This window comes from Mustelus asterias, chromosome 18 (genome assembly GCF_964213995.1).
Source record: "Mustelus asterias chromosome 18, sMusAst1.hap1.1, whole genome shotgun sequence".
Lineage (NCBI taxonomy): Eukaryota > Metazoa > Chordata > Chondrichthyes > Carcharhiniformes > Triakidae > Mustelus > Mustelus asterias.
Window position 1 is genome coordinate 53,482,103 of NC_135818.1, and position 19,215 is coordinate 53,501,317.

The window sequence follows — 19,215 nt, forward strand, 5'->3', positions numbered from 1 at the left end:
ACAAAGCATACCATTCATAGAGAAGGAAATGAGAGAGTGCAGAATGTCGTGCTACAGTCATAGCTAGGGTGTAGAGAAAGATCAACTTAATGCAAGGTAAATCCATTCAAAAGTCTGACGGCAGCAGGGAAGAAGCTGTTCTTGAGTCGGTTGGTACGTGACCTCGGACTTTTGTATCTTTTTCCCGACAGAAGAAGGTGGAAGAGAGAATGTCCGGGGTGCGTGGGGTCCTTAATTATGCTGGCTACTTTGCCGAGGCAGTGGGAAGTGTAGACAGAGTCAATGGATGGAAGGCTGGTTTGCGCGATGGATTGGGCTACATTCACGACCTTTTGTAGTTCCTTGCATTCTTGGGCAGAGCAGAAGCCATTACAAGCTGTGATACAACCAGAAAGAATGCTTTCTATGGCGCATCTGTAAAAGTATCTATTGCGCATCTGACCATTGACTTGAATGTAAACTGTGTTTTGTTACACTGGACTTATTTCCGGCTTGTTTTGTTTGTTAGTATGCCTGTGCCTTCATTTGAAAGTTTTCTTGTTCAGATTTGCTGTTTGTGTTTTGTTATTCAGTTGTAGTTATTTTCCATTTAAATGATGTCATAATAACACTTTAGACTGCTACAAAATGTGTTATGAAAAGCATTTATTCACAAAAAGAATTTGATGTACAAAATCTTGTAACCTTGACAACTCAGTAATCTTTTAAATTAAGCAGCTGCACTGTGACATTTTGAATAAGAACTACTCTAATTTTTCAGAAATTAAACTGTTTTTTAAAACTTTACCGTAACAGTTCTCATCTTATTTTGGAATAAAGGAGGGGAGGAGGAAAGAAGGAACATGTTGTTAATTTGAAAAGCTCAGATCTCCAAACCTAACAGCGACCAGGCGATCTCGATCTGCTCTCGCAGCAGCTGCAGCCTGGGCATCCTCACCCACTCCAGAAGGTATTTCTTCATCCAGCTCTACAGTGCCCTCCTCGATCTCTGGTGGCAAGTAATCGCCAGAGCGAAGCTTCAGTCCTTGCTGGAGGGCAAAGTTGTGTAAAGCGCAACACACTACAACAATCTTTGAGACAATCTCAGGGGTGTACTGTAACGTGCCCCCTGACCTGTCCAGGCATCGAAAACGTGACTTTAAAAGTCTAATTGTCCTCTTCACCACCTGATGTGTGGCCGCATGCACGTGGTTGTATCGCTCCTCTGCTTCGTTGGTGGTCCTCCGAAATGGTGTCATTAGCCACCGCCTCAGCTGGAATGCCTCGTCACCCAGTACCCAGTTTGTAATTTTTTGTGATGTTGTCATGGCCCGGTATAACATGGAGTTTTCCAGGACGAATGAGTCACGGACACTTCCTGGGTAGCTAGCGTTTACATTGAGGATCCTCATTTGGATATCGCACACTATCATCACGTTTAGAGAATGGAAACCTTTCCCGTTCAAAAAGAAAAGAGCATCATCCATTGGCGCCTTCAAAGGAATGTGTGTCCCATCGACAACCCCCATAACTTTCGGGAAACCAGCAATCTTGTAGAATGCAACAGCCCTCTCCTTTATCTTCACAGGGGACATGTCGAAAAAAATTAACTCTGAAGCCCGATGAAAAATGGCCTCAGTTACCTGGTGAATGCAAGCCCTCACAGCATTCTGCGAAAAATTATACATGTCACTAAGGCCATGTTGAAAACTGCCAGATGCAAAGAAATTCAATGCTGTCGTGATCTTCATCTCCGCTGTTAAGGCAGTGCGACATTTCGAATTTGGCTTCAGGTCTTCCTTGAACATTGCACAAAGGAGTCCCATTGCTTCCTTGCTGAAGCCTAGTCTCCTGAAACACAGCTCCTCTGACATCATTTCATATGATGTCCTTTGCCTGTACACTCTCAGGTTTGGGTAATTGATCCGTTTTTTCAGCACGCGGACATGTTGCTTGACTCTCCTCTCGTGGTCCCTGCGCCTACGTCGAATCTTCAACCGAAGTGCAGTGATTTTAAGAAGGCAAGCTATGATGCACCAGTGTGGTGTGACGTACTGGTAGTCAAACATGACTCCTGATCAAGTTCGCAATCTGCACTGGATTCTGGAATCCCTGTCAGAAAGATTGTTCACATCAGCTTACTGGGGGCTTGCATAAGTCCTTTTTAAATATTACGCTTTTCTAAAGCCATTGAAATAGTCAAATTACATTCTTGTCAAAGTAAATGCGGAATTTATTTTCCCATATATCAAATTTACTATTTAAAAGATTTCTAAATCAACACCGGGGGGTGGGGGATTTTCCAGGCCCGCTGGCCCCGATTGCGAATCACGACAGCCCGGAGAATTGGGAATCAGCAGGAAAGGAAGAATCCCACCTGTTTGACGCTGCTATCACCAGCATTCCCCACTAGCATGGGCACTTAATGCCAATTCGGGAGAATTACCCCCCATATTAAAGATTCTTAAAATTGGAACACTCCACATGCGTTGTAAACACAAATTTTACAAAATAGCTTTAGCTGAAGCTTATTACAGACAACCATGATTCATACCCACCTTGTTACTTATAAAAACAGTGGAATTACGAGTAGAATAGCATGACTAAGTTGTAAAGTTGTTGTGCTGAGCTTTGTCCGAAACCAAGATCAAGCTATCCCACTCCCTATCATTCTGGTGTGCTCCATGTGCTTATCCAATAACCGCCTGAAAGTTCCTAAAGTGTCCGACTCCACTATCAAAGCAGGCAGTCTATTCCACACCCCAACCACTCTCTGAGCAAAGAACCTACTTCGGACATCCTTCCTGTATCTCCCACCTTGAACCTTATAGTTATGCCCCTTAGTAATAGCTACATCCACCGAGGAAATAGTCTCTGAATGTCCACTCTATCTATCCCCCTCATCATCGTATAAACCTCTATTAAGTCGCCTCTCATCCTCCTCTGCTCCAAAGAGAAAAGCCCTAGCTCCCTCAACCTTTCCTCATAAGAACTCCTGGCACAGGGTCACTACCAGAACCACTGGACTGCCATGCTTTTTGGGGGGAGGGAACCTGAATTGCTGGAGATATGGGCTGGTAGCATATACACACTGACTTCACTGGGAGAATGTGCTACATCAGGAGTTAGTGAGTAACAACCATCCTTCTGAAGTGGAAACAGTGAAGTTCAGTCTGTTCATCACAGAAGGGCCCAAGTCCATCCTCAGTCTCGACTGGTTGTAGAAGTGCTGGAGTTGGTCTGCCCCTGGGCTAAATTTACTCAGTGTATTCACGTGACTGAGGTCAGGTTTGAAGGTGTAGAGATTTATTGAAACACTGATCCATAGTCTAGGCTTGGGGGAGGGGGACAGTGCAGGGGTTATGTCACTGGACTACAGATACCACAGAAATCCTGGGCAAGGATCTGAGGACCCGGGTTTGAATCCCACCACTGCGGATGGTGAATTCAATAAGCTCTGGAATTAAAAGGTTGAATGATGTTGGTGAAACAGTTGTCGTAAAATCCCAGCTGGTTCATTAATGTCCTATAAGGAAGGAAATCCGTCATCCTGACATAGCTTGGCCTACATGTGAGAGATGCTGGTTAGCTCAGTAGTTTTAATGGCTGTTATATTGACCAAATGAACAACAAACCACAGGAGTGGTTATTAGGCCTCGCATTAGACAAATGCGAGGTGATGCATTTTGGTAGACTGAACCAGGGCAGGACTTACTCAGTTAATGGTAGGGCGCTGGGAAGAGTTACAGAACAAAGAGATCTAGGGGTACATGTTCATAGCTCCTTGAAAGTGGAGTCACATGTGGACAGAGTGGTGAAGAAGGCATTCGGCATGCTTGGTTTCATCGGTCAGAACATTGAATACAGGAGTTGGGACGTCTTGTTGAAGTTGTACAAGACATTGGTAAGGCCACACTTGCAATTCTGGTCACCCTATTATAGAAAGGATATTATTAAACTAGAAAGAGTGCAGAAAAGATTTACTAGGATGCTACCGGGACTTGATGGATTGAGTTATAAGGAGAGGCTGAATAGACTGGGACTTTTCTCTCTGGAGTGTAGGAGGGTGACCTTATAGAGGTCTATAAAATAATGAGGGGCATAGACAAGGTAGATATTCAATATCTTTTCCCAAAGGTAGTGGAGTCTAAAACTAGAGGGCACAGGTTTAAGGTGAGAGGGGAGAGATACAAAAGTGTCCAGAGGGGCAATCTTTTCACACAGAGGGTGGTGAGCATCTGGAACAAGCTGCCAGAGGTAGTGGTGAAGGCAGGTACAATATTGTCTTTTAAAAAGCATTTAGATAGTTACGTGGGTACGATGGGTATAGAGGGATATGGGCCAAATGTGGGCAATTGGGATTAGTTTAGGGTTTTTTTAAAAAAAGGGCGGCATGGACAAGTTGGGCCGAAGAGCCTGTTTCCAGGCTGTAAACCTCCATGACCTACCCGCCAAACCAGGCAGCATCCCGGTAAATGTCCTCTGCACTCTCTCCAATGCTTCCACATCCTTCTTATAGTGAGGTGATCAGAACTGCACACAATATTCCAAATGTGATTAAAATTTCTATTTCTTCCACTTTCTGCATATCCTTTGGACATGTTTTAAGTATGGATACAAAAAAAACAGTAAGAAGTTTAACAACACCAGGTTAAAGTCCAACAGGTTTATTTGGTAGCAAAAGCCACACAAGCTTTCGGAGCTCCAAGCCCCTTCTTTAGGTGAGTGGGAATTCTGTTCACAAACAGGGCTTATAAAGACACAGACTTAATTTACATGAATAATGGTTGGAATGCGAATACTTACAGCTAATCAAGTCTTTAAGAAACAAAACAACGTGAGTGGAGAGACGGCGACACACGACGGCGCAGAGTCGCTGAGCAGAAACTGATAGCCAAGTTCCGCACACACGAGGACGGCCTCAACCGGGATATTGGGTTCATGTCACACTATTTGTAACCCCCACAGTTGCCTGGACCTGCAGAGTTTCACTGGCTGTCCTGTCTGGAGACAATACACATCTTTTTAGCCTGTCTTGATGCTCTCTCCACTCACATTGTTTTGTTTCTTAAAGACTTGATTAGCTGTAAGTATTCGCATTCCAACCATTATTCATGTAAATTGAGTTTGTGTCTTTGTATGCTCTGTTTGTGAACAGAATTCCCACTCACCTGAAGAAGGGGCTTAAGGCTCCGAAAGCTTGTGTGGCGTTTGCTACCAAATAAACCTGTTGGACTTTAACCTGGTGTTGTTAAACTTCTTACTGTGTTTACCCCAGTCCAACGCCGGCATCTCCACATCATAACTACAAAAAAAACACCCACCAAGAAAACTCCAAGATGTCGGCTGCCTTTCCTCGCTGCAACTAGACGAAGAATGAAAGCGTCTAAAGAAATCAATATAAAGATTTACCGTTCGATTCCCGGCTTGGGTCACTGTCTGTGTGGAGTTTGCACATTCTTCTCGTGTCTGCGTGGGTTTCCTCCAGGTGCTCCGGTTTCCTCCCACAGTCCAAAGATGTGTGGGTTAGATTGATTGGCCATGACAAATTGCCCCTTAGTGTCCTGGGATGCATAGGTTAGAGGGATTAGCGGGTAAATATGTGGGGTGGGATTGTGGTCGGTGCAGACTCGATGGGCCGAATGGCCTCCTTCTGCACTGTAGGGTTTCTATGATTTCTATCGAAGCATCTGTGCGAAGTTAGCGCTGTCCCATCAACAACTGAAGCGCCTCAGCGCAGTGAAGCCGACAGTGAACACATTCCCGGCCGGAACATTAAATCCAGCGCACTTTTAGTACGCATGCGCATTTCCCGCCGGATCGAGGGACAGCCCCGACACACTGCGCATGCGGAGCTGCGCGCCGTTCATTGGCTGATGTTTGTAAACATTGGCGAGCACCTTGCCGTCTGGCGTTCCCGGCATTCCGCGGGCTGGCCAGGCCCCCTGATTCCCGGCATTCCGCGGGCTGGCCAGGCCTCCTGATTCCCGGCATTCCGCGGGCTGGCCAGGCCCCCTGATTCCCGGCATTCCGCGGGCTGGCCAGGCCTCCTGATTCCCGGCATTCCGCGGGCTGGCCAGGGCTCCGCCCAACCGGTTATCCGGCATTCCTCGGGCTGGTTAGGGGGATTCCCGGCATTCCTGCTGGCCCTCCCGGCGTTCCTTGGGCTGGGCAGGCCTCCGGATTCCCGGCATTCCTTGGGCTGGGCAGGCCTCCGGATTCCCGGCATTCCGCGGGCTGGGCAGGCCTCCGGATTCCCGGCATTCCGCGGGCTGGGCAGAGGGGCCGGGATTGTGCTGCGAGCTCCGGGCAGGATGCGGGTGCCGCCATGTTAGAGGGGCGGAGCGCTTCTTTAAAGCAATGTTATCGAGGAAGAAAAGTAAAAACGAAGCGTCCAAACCGCCCGAAGTGCAAGGGAAGTACGTCAAGAAGGAGACCTCTCCGCTTCTGAGGAGTGAGTGGCGGGCCAGGAGGGGGAAGGTTGGGTCCGGGCTGGGAAAGGCCCGAGGTGGGAGGGAGAGGCCGGGCTGAATGGGGCAGCTTTTAAATTTCCCTCACTGTTTCTCAGGGAAGCCCACTGGACACCTCTCTCTAAAGATAACATTATGCTGCATCTTGCATTTATTTTTACAAAAGTGTTTACAAACGTCGGAAAAGAGAGTTGTGATTTGCTCGAGAACGGCAGTAAGTGAGGAGAGGGATATGGGCGAGGTTTCTGGTGGATTTTAACTTGTGTTGTTGAAGCCCAGCACAGCAGATGTGTTGCGAATCCTGTTTTATTTGCACTTTTTAGTGTCCAGTAATGTTAGTTGCAGAAACAGGGCAAGGTATCTTCAACAGAAAGTAGCTGATCCCCGTGCTTTGCAATTTAGGCTGCGTCTTGTACTCCACTCAGTCTGACAACAAAAGCATAGATGGTGAGGATTTCAACCATGGTGAGTTTGAGGCAGACATTGAGGTGGATGACGTTAAGGAGGTGGAAGCAAATTATCTTTGTGATGGGGACATCTCAAGGCTGAAAGGATACCAAGACTGGCAAACAGCTCAGCCTAAGACAATGGCCATGGAGGGGAATGGAGTTGTGACTGAGTACAGGAGAGGTAATGTGGTACCATTATTCAAGAAGGGAAGTAGGATAAACCAGGTAATTGTAGGCTAGTGAGTCTAACATCAGTGATGGGAAATTATTGGAAAGAGTTCTGAGGGACAGAATTAATCTCCATTTGGTGGAGATAGTCAACATGGCTGAGTCAAGGGAGATCATATGTCTGACAGATTTGATTTAATTTTTTGAGGTGGTGATTAGGTGTGCAGATGAGGACAGTGCAGTTGACGGAGTCTGTATGGACTTCAATAAAACTTTTTTGACAAGGTTCCACATGGGAGACCAATCAACGGGGAGGAGTCTGTGGGATCCAGGGCAGTTCAGCAAATTGGATCCAAAATTGGCTTAGTGGCTGGAAGTAAAGGGTGATGGTCGAAGATTGTTTTGTTACTGATAGCCTGTGTCCAGTGGCGTACTGCAGGGGTCGGTGCTGGGTCCCTTGCTGTTTGCGCACATAATCTAGATGTGAATGTGGGGGCTGTGATCAGTAAGTTTGCAGATGGCACAGAAATTGGTGGTGTCGTAAATAACGAGGAGGAAAGCCTTAGATTACACGACAAGATAAACAGGCTGGTCAGAACGGTGGAATGTAACCGCAAGTGTGAAGTGAAGCATGTTGGGAGGACTATCAAGGTAAGGGAATACACAATGAACAGCAGATCATGAAGTACAGAGAGGCAGAGGGATCTTGGGGTGCATATGCAAAGATCCCTGAAGACAGCAGGACAGGTAGATAAAGTGGTTAAGAAGGCATATGGGATATTTGCCTTTTATTAGCTGAGGCACAGAATATAAGAACAGGGAAGTTATGATGGAGGATCATTAGAGCTAGAGTACTGTGCAGTTCTGGTCACCGCACTATAGGAAATATGTCATTGGATTAGAAAGAGTGCAGGGGAGATTGGGTTGAGATGTTTCAGCTATGAAAAGAGGCTGGTTAGACTGAAGTTGTTTTCCTTAGACCAGAAAAGGCTTGATTGCAAAACTGAGGGGACATGGATAAGAAGACATTTTTCCCTTTAGTAGAGAGGCCAGAAACTGGGGCACATAGATTTAAGGTAAAGGGCAGGAGATTTAGAGGGGACTTGAAGAAAACCTTTTTCACCCAAAGAGTGGTGGGAGTCTGAAATTCACTGCCTGAAAGGGAGGTAGAAGCGGGAACCCTCAACATTTTAAGAAGTGTTTAGCTGAGCACTTCAAATGCCAGGGTATTTAGTTTTGTTATTGAGGAAGTTACTGGAGATTAACTTGGAGGCAAGTTCTTTGTCTTGCCCTGCATAACTTTGTAGAGGATTTTGATATCTGGTTTTGAAGAAATAACTAGATAGAATTCAACATGCCTATTAACAGTAAGAACCTGCTTTAAACTGTTAGCAGCTGAGATAAGTTGAATATTACACTGAAAACATTATTCTCCTATTTAAAAGCTATAAGACAGCATGTAATGCTTGCTATCTTTTAATTACAGATTTAATGCCGTCATTTATTCGCCATGGGCCAACTATTCCAAGGCGAACTGATGTTTTAGTAGAGACAGGAAGTTCTGTTTACCCATCGATTGATATTGTTTCCCGAAACCAAAGTTTCCTGCGCATACCTGTCCATAGGCCAGCACGTGAAATCATTAGACGTGAAAGCAGCAGGCCTTCAGGACCTTCCTACATCACACGTAATGAAGTTCCTCAAGAGTATGGTGTCTCATCACAAACCTATCTAGCTGAAATTAACTCTGAGAATGGTGATGCTGGCCAGCCTACAGCCCGTTATTATTACCATGAACCATATTATGAAGACGGACAAAGACGGCGGCAGGTAACCGAGCGTATCTGGGATGACTATAGATATTACGATCACAGTCCTGATCCTTTTCCACAATTACCACAGGGACAAAGCAGGCATCCAGGAGGTAAGCTTTCTGTTCATGACTATCGGCTAGGTGCAAGTATAGGTTAAAGCACGTGGAGTGTTTAATTTGACTTTTGACTTATCATTTTGCTACTTTCTCATGTTACATGGCACACCCTTCATTACTTTGTTAGCTTCTTGTGGTATAATTTGAAAGATATTCTATTTTAAACGTGTTGGCTGCAATCAAATATTTCACCGTAAGCCTAAGAAATTTCAGCTGTGAAATTATCTGACCTCATTACTGTCATCAGTACATTTTTTTGGGAAGCAACTGCACCCATCTCTGCTGTATTCATTTTAGTTTCAGACTCGCTCTAGTAATTTGCACTGTATATTTACATCTTTAAGAACATATTAGAGAGCTTTTCCTTTTGAAGTAGTTCAGAACCACAAATTCTGGAATTGAAACTTATAATTAAGTCAGGGTTACTGGTTTAGATTGGTGGTTCAACTTTCAACATTTCTTTTCTTGATGTGTGTCAGTTTTGAAGTTCTAAAATTAAAACGAGCAGCTATAAATTTTAGGTTTCTGGACCTGTATTAACTATTTTCGGTCATGAGTGAGATGTTGCAGCTTGTGATGGAATATTCTCTCCCCCCCCCCCCCCCCCCCCCACATCTTTGCTAACAAATGGCAATGTTAAAATCACTCCTATGAAGGCTTGATAAGAATAAGTGCATGCTCTACTGTGCCAGAGCTTCAAATGTTATCCATTTCTTATGCCAGTTGTAATTAAGGCTTCTGTAACATCAATGTTATTTGTATTTGGAATCCCTTCTTTTCTAAATTCTGAAATCCAATAATACAGGTTCGGCTTAGGGATTTATTGAGTCATCCAATCTGCAGATACACAAGGGCAGTGATATTCATCTCTGCTTACAGGCACACAGTCCCAGAAATAAAGGAGCTCAGCTCGTCCCTGTCTGTAGCAAATTTATCTTTTTGACGTAGTTGCAGAATCTTGTGTACCTGTGCAATTAGCTAAGTTTTTCAAGCATCAGAAAAGTACAATGGGTAAAGGCTCTGGACAGGAATTATCTCTGGCGGTGAAAATTATGAGAAAAGTAGGCCATGCCACAAGTCAATTGAATTTTTATGATGTATCTTACCGTGTGTGTTCATAAACCTTATGGACATGTTTCATACTTGCATCTAAGGAAACGGTTGTATTTGTTATTGTATAGAGTTGGGTAGATCAACCAGAGTTAAACTGCACACAATACCACAATCGTTTATTCTGCACTTAAGCACATCATTTTCAAAAGGCCAAAAAGGGTTCACTCCTGTTTCCATTCTCAAAAGGCAGGGCAGCTTGAAGAAAAGTTCACGGTTGTAATATTTTCGTGCCTTTTTGTGTTAAAGGCTAGTGGACATTAACAGTGGAGAATTTTCACTGTTACTTGAGGATGCATCACCTGATAGCTCAACAAATGTATCCAGTCAGTAACTTTCAGGATGGCCCAAGCTTCAGTCCCTAGCCTGTGGCAAGCTCATTGCACTCAGCTGAGGTGAGAGAAATTGGTCTTTTTAAAAAAAATGCCCAGAAATTGAAACAAGAGAAAATGTTTGAGGTCAGCGTACCTGCATGAATGGACATGAATGATCTTCAGCTGTAGTTATCCATCATTGCCAGAACAGTGGAGGTACCAGTCTGGCTAACAGGATCCTGTCATCACAAGAATTTTTCACAAGTTCTTAACAAAGCAAACCGATGTACTTGGCTTTCAGTTGGCCTCATTTGAACAACCAAAATATTCATGAAGCTGCTGCTTTGCTGTCTGCTTGAACCATTTGTAGGCAGAGCAAATGTTGAAAATATGCAGCAAGTTCACATTTTGGGTGTAAGTTTCACCAGGTCGGAAAATTGAAAAATGAATGTTTTCATAGGGTTTGAAGGAGAACAGAGGAATATGCAAATCACAAGTAAATGAGTTGGAATGACCTGTATTAGGAAAATGAAGGTAGGTTTAAGGAACTTGTATTCGTAAACATTAGAAATAAGGCATAGTTTTATGTGGGTTTAATTTGATATTTCTGTGCCTGGAAAGGGAGCTATAGTTGGGTTTCATGCTGGACAAGGGTGTTTATATGCGTGGGGGTTTGCTTCAGTTCCAGCTGGAATTCCATTTTGCTTACAGAGAGCTATGGCGTGAAAATAAATATAGTTGCTTAGCTCCAGTTTTAGCTGGAAGCCAGAGTCAGTTGGTAGTGACAGGCAGCTAGAGAAAGAACATCTCTCTCTTCTTTGTTAGAAGAAAAACCATACAGTGGAGTAATGTTTTAAAAAGTCAGTGCCAGAAATCTAAAGAGCAGCTATTTAAGGAAACTTCAGAAATGAAGCTGAGTTTCCAGAAGGTCTGAATTTAAAGGAAAAAAGAGGAACTGGGAGCAGAACAGGGTACTGTTCATTTCAAGTCACAGAACTGAGAAGGAATCTGTTGGTGAGGAGGTTAGAGAGAGGCTTCTAAAGTATTCCTAAATTTTGTAATGTCTTATTACTGTCTGGGAGACAAATTTTAAAGTAATTGGGAACAAAGTACTAGTTGGATCTCAGTTTGTGTAACTGTGGAAGACAGTCAAGGTAAAGAAATCCTAAAAGGGTTGGCGCAAAATCTTGGAATGGAGTCTCTGTTAAAAGTGGAGCAGTAGCTTTGTTTCAGAGTGTTATTTGGAAATTCTGGACTGGATTCAGGGATGCAGTAAGTGAAATTACTGTTATGGGAGGTTTTAAAGCATGTTTTTGGTAGTGGAATTTGGAAACTCTCATAAGACAATCATCTGGGGGGAAATTCTGAGGGGATATCCAACAGACACTAACTTGTGTGTTGATTAGACCATTGTAGCTTTAAGTGTACTGTGTCATCTGTGGTGTTCTTAAAACCTGCTGTTATTTGTTACACTAAGGGGAATATAATGGATATTGTATTGTAATCCATTTTTTCATGTTAAATACATTTTTTTTCTTAAAACTAATTAACTGTCCGGTGACACGCTTCCTCTGCATTTAGATGTAAAAGTTACAGTCTTTAGAGCCAGATTTCCATTCTGGGACCACCATATCCATTGTAACATCAACTGGGATTGTCTTCAGATTTATTTCATATACAGGGAACTATAGAATGACATAAATGATCTTGGTGAGTCAATGAACGACAATAAAAAAAATGTGCAACTAGCTAAGATAGTAAAATGATATGGGAAGAGCCCAACAAAAAGGCAAGAATGTAGGACAGGTGGGGTGAGAGCAGAAACGGAAGGAGAAAATTAAAGAAAATCCACTGATACAGGAACCAAAAGGAAAGAGAAAATATTGAAGCCTCTTCAGTCTACCAGTCCCCCAAAAATGGGGGAGAACTATGTTCTGCCAAAGAGTCTGCCTCTTTCACCTGCTCCCCAACACTGCAATATGCTATCATCTCAGCACCCTCTCCTGTACGGAAATGGGTTTTAGTTGAGATATGAGGTTGCTGAAGTCAGTATTCTGAGCGGCAGAATGAAGAATGTCTGGCTAAAGGTGAACAGGGTTCCTAACGTTTGCATTGTGGAAGACCAAGATCCTCTACAGACAAATCAAAGATATAAAGCAAAACAGTCATCCGGTTTGTTCTTTTCCCATCACAAAGTGCTGTATTTTTGTGTTTTTTTTAATCCAAATTGTGGAAATTGGTTTACTTGAATGCTCTCGCTCCCTCTATGATGTTGTACAAATAGTAGTCCAGGTCTTGTTTGTAGCAGGAAAAAGTAGTTTCAAACTTTAATTGAACAATGATAGTGACAGTACTGTTATGTATTGCCAATGTCCTGAGATTTCAGCCCTGTTTCGATATGCCCATCTCTGACCTATCCATTTTAAACACCTGTCAAATGATTTGTACGGTATTTGCATAAGATCATGTGTACAATTACATGAATTTAGTTTTGGTGTTTACCATTTATCTGCTCTGTATTGTGGGCTAATACGAAGGAAAGGTCACTTGGATATATGATAAGCACAAGTGGACCAATGTTTAATGTATTGCGATGTCGTTTTCAGCGGGAAATTTAATTGTACTTGCATTAATACTTTGGGCCATAAAGTTTTAAGATCAGTTCTGAAATTAACTTCAGCAATATTGCAATTGTCGAATAAATCTGTGAAAACCAATGGGTAATTTGTGTAATTCTGTGACAACAGTCCAGATTCGGTCCTTTTGTGGCATTGGAATTTCAATCATATTAAAGATATTTCTTAAAAGCATATCCGTTTAGAATCATGGAAGGAGGCCATTTGGCCCACTGACTTCATGCCAGCTATTTAGAGCAACCTAGTTCCAACCTTGTAGCCTGCATGTTTATTTTCCTCAAACGTCTATCCAATTTTCTTTTTATTTGAGTAAGGTTTTAAATTTTACTTTTTGAATGTAATATAAAATTTTCTGTTGACAACCCCAGAATTGATATTTTTAAGACAGAGATCCACATGTGATTTTGCTTGCTTCGAGGGAAGAATATTTAGTTTATTTTCTGTCCATGTTTAGGTATAGGAAGAGTTCCTTCAACATCCGTGGGAAACCTAACAAATCATGGCTCTGACGAATTGCCTCTTCCTCTTGGTTGGTCAGCGGACTGGACTATTCGTGGAAGAAAGTACTATATAGACCATAATACTAACACAACTCATTGGAGTCATCCGTTTGAAAGAGAAGGCTTGCCGCCTGGGTGGGAGCGAGTGGAATCGCCTGAATTTGGTGTTTATTATGTGGATCACATCAACAAACGAGCTCAGTATAGGCATCCTTGTGCTCCCAGGTGCAGTAAAGGATTTGTTTTATCAAAATTTGAGAGCAAGTTTATGTAACAAATAATATTATATTTAAATACACCAAAAGTTAATGGATCACTTTAACATTGCTGTATATAGCCTTACAGCCTACTCGTTATTTTACATTTAAGAATTGAAATTATTCAGTAATTTCTACAAAATAAATACAATGCTTAAAACGTAAACCATAAGATCATTTCAATTAAGATTAGATTGTAAATCATGTTAAATATTGCAGAGTACAATGAAGTACTGATCTAATATGCAAATGTACCTTCTACAATCTTCATCTTACTGCTTACTGTTCAATTATCAGTTGGGTGTAAAAGCAACGTATGTTTTCAACATTACATTTGTATTTTGCTAATGGAGCTTGTCTTGTAAGTTTTTTTTCAAAACTTCATTCTTCTGTGGGTAATAGGTATGATGTGTTTTGTGTGAAATTCTTTTTATCTTGGGAGACGCAGTACCAGCATTCATGCCCAATATCCACTCAGCATAATTACAAGGTGTTACATTTTAGGGGATCCAGTCTCTCATTTGTCTCAAATGCCAGTACCACACTGTTCACTGCATTGAGTACCCTGCAAGAATTTTCACTTGGATGTCAAAAGCCCTCATTCTGTAGTAACTTGACAACCTTGTTTTAGTTCCCTGTGTGTCTGTGTAAATTTGTTGACATTGCAACAGGATGTTAATCTTGTTACAGATGTCATCAGGCATGTATATTCCATTTTGTTAAAACTTTTCTGTACATGAAAAATATTTTAATTTTCAATGTATAGATATATTTTACGTCTTATGGTTGCTATCAATTTACTTGTAAATATATTTTCTTTCATGCAGGCACAATGACACCTGAGCTTCCATTTTGTATTCCCCTCGGATATCTTACGTAAACTTTCCCAAAGTATACAAATAGATATTTTTCCGAATGACACATCTTTCCTGCTCGCCTTTTTTTTTACTGAGTTCACTTTTGGAAGTTCTTCTATAATTTTGATTTGAAGCTAGCTGTTTTATGTAATCCAACAGATTTCAGCCTGGTCTTGGCTACTAGTGTAACTTTTTCTTGAATTGAGCAATGGCTGTGCTAAGAGCTATTGAAGGGAGTAAGAACCCTTTTTCCTGATCCCCACAATAAGAGGCATTTTGTCAAAGCAGCATAGCTAGCGTTGGTAACTTGGTAGATTGGAGGAATAGACCTGATTCCGTGTAGATAATGAAAGCGCCAATGTTATATTAATAAAACCAAATGTTGTACATCAGGATCCAAATAGATTTATTTTCTGCATGGCAAACAGCACCCGTTGAACTTTATGTAATAATTCAAAATTCGATGTAATTGAATGTATCTCTTCACCTTCTACTGGAAAATATTTGGGTAAAGTAAGGCTGGGTACGTGTCCACATTTTGTTGTTTGATGTGTGAACTTTTTTTTTTGCAGTGTTCCTCGGTATGACCAGCCTCCACCTCTTGTTCCTCCTGTAGCATATCAACCACGACAAACTGATCGAAATCAGCTGGTTCCTGCAAACCCATACCACACAGCAGAAATTCCAGATTGGCTGAAGGTCTATGCCAGGGCTCCAGTGAAGTAAGCATTCTCTAGAAATACTTAAGCAGGAATAGTACTTTAGTGTCATTCCTGTAGCAGCATATTTCATTTCTCCAAGAATCTGAATAAAATCAATGCAAAGATTTCTGGTTTTTACCAATCTGAAATTTAGTTTTTCACAAAATGGAATGAATTGAAGAGTAGATGGTGCATCCTCTACTCAGTAGTTTGCCTGAAGTACTTTTTTATTTTGCGCACTTTCCTGCAGCATGTCCATGAGCTACAGTGAGGGCTATATCTTAATTCTTCAACAGCTGCTAGCAGTGTGCTACAGGATTAGTTTTTGGGACCAGAAACAGGAAATATACATATTTTCTTGCCCTCGCAGCTTGGAAGCTCCCCTTCCAACCAGCAGGATAGCAGAGGCCATTCTATCACATGTTATGATGCTCCTCGGTAATTGACTGACTCATTACCACTGAAGATGTATATAATGTTCACCTGAATGCTCCTGTTCATAGAGTCATAGAGATATACAGCACTGAAACAGGCCCTTCAACCGAACTCATCCATGCCGACCAGATTTCCTGAACTAAACTAGTCCCATCTGCCCTGCGTTTAGTCCATATCCCTGAACCTTTCCCATCCATGTACCTGTTAAAATGTATTTTGAATTTTGTAATTGTACCCACCTCTGGCAGCTCATTCCATATATGTACCACCCTCTGTGAAAAAACTGCCCCTCAAGTCCCTTTTTAAATCTTCCCCTCTCACCTTAAACCCCTATGCCCTCTAGTTTTGGAATCCACAACCCTGGGGAAAAGACTGTGGCTATTCACCTTATCTATGCCCCTCATGATTTTATAAACCTCTAAGGTCACCCCTCATCCTCCTCTGCTCCAGCGAAACAAGTCCCTGCCTCTCATAACTCGCACCTTCCAGTCCTGGTAACACCCTTGTAAATCTTTCCAGTTTAATAACATCCTTCCTGTAGCAGGGCGACCAGAATTGTACGCAGTATTCCTAATATGGCTTTACCAATGTCTCGTACAGTTGTAACATAAGGTTCCAACTCTTATACTCAATACTCTGAGTGATGAAGGCAGTTTGCCTGATTTTGAACCTTTGTGCCTGGTATCAATCATCTACAATGATGGACACCACTGACGGAAAAAAAAATTGAAGGCAATATGGGCAGGTGGACTTTGTTAACCATCTGAGCCAGGATTTTGTTGCTTGATTTTCTTAACTATTGTATCCTCAAAGTTTATCCCAGCATGTGCATTGTCCTAAATGTAATTCACTAACAGCCTACTCTATGGAGAGAAATTCCTAATTTTTAGATTGGGTTGACAATGATATCTTATAAAAGGACCAGATTATCTTTGAGATTGTAAGTTCCGTATTTTTCCCTTGTTGGATTTTTCACAGGTGCAATATGGCATTGCTAACAAGGGCATTTTTAAAAGATCATTTTTACATGCGTAAAACCACTGCCAACATTGCCGATACATAAATTTTAACTTTACTGTTAACTATGGTAAAGATTCTTTTATTTTTAAAAATTGAAACAGTGGTATTATGATCATGTAATCAACTAGTGACCAGATAATCTATTTTCTTACTATTTGAGAGACTTGGCTACCACAGTTTCCTACTTTACAAAAGTTACTACACCTGAAAAGTATTAATTGGCTGGAAAAGATTTGGACTTCCTGAAATACATTATGTAATTACAAATTCTTGGAGAAAAATACACAAGTTATTCATTAATTTGTAATACTTTTCTACTCCATAAAATATTTTGGAGAGGATCTCACATTATTCATGTAGTGCATGATGGCGACTCCTCTTGTTCTGTGGTTTTCGAGTTGTGTAGAAATTACATTTTCTTTACCTGTCCTCCTTGCCCCAAAAAATGGTCAGTCCTTCAAATCAATTGTTGTACAAACAAAATGAACTATTTGATTTTGAATTTATCACAGATGAACTGCACAGTCAGAGGAATATTCAGAAAGACTCGCTTGTTCTGTTTGAGCCATTGACTTGTGTAGAACAAAGAGGAGTTGCTAGCACGTTACTCAGCCATGTAAAAAAGGCCAAGAGATTTATTACATGTATTGCTATAGTTGGAAGTTAGATGTGCAGAAATAGTTGAGCTGTTTCCAGGAGAATGTACCTCAGGATGGAGGTTGAGTTAAGCGATGTGTGGGGAGATGGGAGCAAGAATGTGTTTTGAATACTTTTTTTCAAATGTGAGAATTTAATTTACAAGGTCTACCATTCCTTCACCTGTTTTAAAAAAATCTTTCGTTTTTCATTATATTATAGTGTTAAATCTGGTGAAATGTGATGGGGCAATTTGATGGGTGACAAGTGGAGAGTTTATGTCTAGTTCTCAAAATTAATTGCACGCTGCTGTATCTTGGTGGAACTCCTTTCATTCACCAAATCTCATGTGGCAATTGCAAAATGAGTGTTTAAGGAGCAATATGTTTACTGACTGTAAACAGCCGATGTAGACTTAGCAACTTTTTGTTTGGATGATGTGGGGGATGTAACTTTCTGACATGATGTTGATCACTGGAATTTAATAAACGGATCAGCAAAGCCAGCTTTCATCTGTCTTAATAGTAATTTGGTAGCTAGATGAAATTTATGGCTACTTGTTGACCTGCACGAGCAAAAAAGGTTTTCCTTGCTCGGTAGTGTAGGGAAGTGGTTACAAAGTACTTTAAAGGGAAACAATGAAGTTGGCCATTAAATAGAGAAATCATGTTGGTTTACAAAGGTGTCTCTGAAAGCATTTCAGACCTTTCATGTGTCTGTAACAGATGCAGGATTCTGTGTTCTACAGCAGGGTGACAAGGACAATGGCCTGGTGGAGTTTGATTTTGGTCTTCAGCTTAATGCCACGCTGCTTCAGCAAAGGCACCCAAGATCTATCATGAGAATTCAGTGGCAGGACAAACCACAAACAGCGAGGTCCTCTATTGTGCTGGGCTCAGCAGCATAGAGACCACCCTCCAGAAAATTCAACTTTAATTCAAATGTGTTCACTGTACCAGATATCCCAAGCCAACTATGAAGTTCAAAATCAAATAAGAAGCAAATTGTTATGTTGGGGAAGTGGAATTTTTCTACTTTGATTAGTATGGAAGACTAGCAAATTCTCAATCAAAGATGAGAAATTTGTGCTCACCAGAAAGGTGCATGGTGATCCTCAAGAGCTTTTGAGGCTACACAGCTGAGCCATGGGGCTGCTACGTCCATCTTTATTTGATGAAGGTGGCTGTCGGATGCTAAATTAGCTTCTGTGATCAGGTGTGAAGAAGTAATGATAAACTAAAGTTGTCATTCCTGGATTGCCATAAAGCAAGTCCTGTTGCAAGGACAGACATGAATATCTGGCTGAGGATCAGAATATACTTCAATATTATGTTGCAGTGTAACACTGGCACTTACTGTTCAAACTGAAGTCACTAAGATGAGATTTGGGTTGTGACTGGTGCCATATAAGCACACCCTGGAAAACAGCACTTTTAGCAGAACATGGGATGAGAGGAATTTGGAGAAATAATGGTGGGAGGAGACAAGAATTTCAACCAAGTTGTCAGCATTTTTAAATAGCGTACATAAACTGAATGCAATGTGGGTTGGGGGGGGTCAACATTTGTTTTTAAACATAGCAACCTACAAATTACGAGTAGGACACTCAGCCCCTTGAGCTTGCTCCACCATTAAGATGATGGCTGATCTGATTTCACCAAATTCCCACCTACCCTAAAGGGCAGCACGGTGGCACAGTGGTTAGCACTGCTGCCTCACAGTGCTAGGGGCCAGGGTTCGATTCCTAACTTAC

The 19,215-nt window shown here is 41.8% G+C and overlaps 1 protein-coding gene across 2 annotated transcripts in view; it reads left to right on the forward strand.

Annotated features, from left to right (window-relative positions):
- Window positions 1-5,943: 5,943 nt before the first annotated feature.
- Window positions 5,944-19,215, forward strand: part of sav1 (salvador family WW domain containing protein 1) — a 41,054-nt gene continuing 27,782 nt past the window's right edge. Inside the window, exons 1-4 of one of the 2 annotated variants that reach the window (XM_078233951.1) lie at window positions 5,944-6,433; window positions 8,553-8,990; window positions 13,511-13,781; window positions 15,243-15,392. In XM_078233951.1, coding sequence (XP_078090077.1) covers window positions 6,340-6,433; window positions 8,553-8,990; window positions 13,511-13,781; window positions 15,243-15,392 — 953 coding nt within the window. In that variant the 5' untranslated portion in view covers window positions 5,944-6,339. The remainder of the gene's footprint in view (window positions 6,434-8,552; window positions 8,991-13,510; window positions 13,782-15,242; window positions 15,393-19,215) is intronic. The other variant, XM_078233952.1, reaches the window with a different exon arrangement.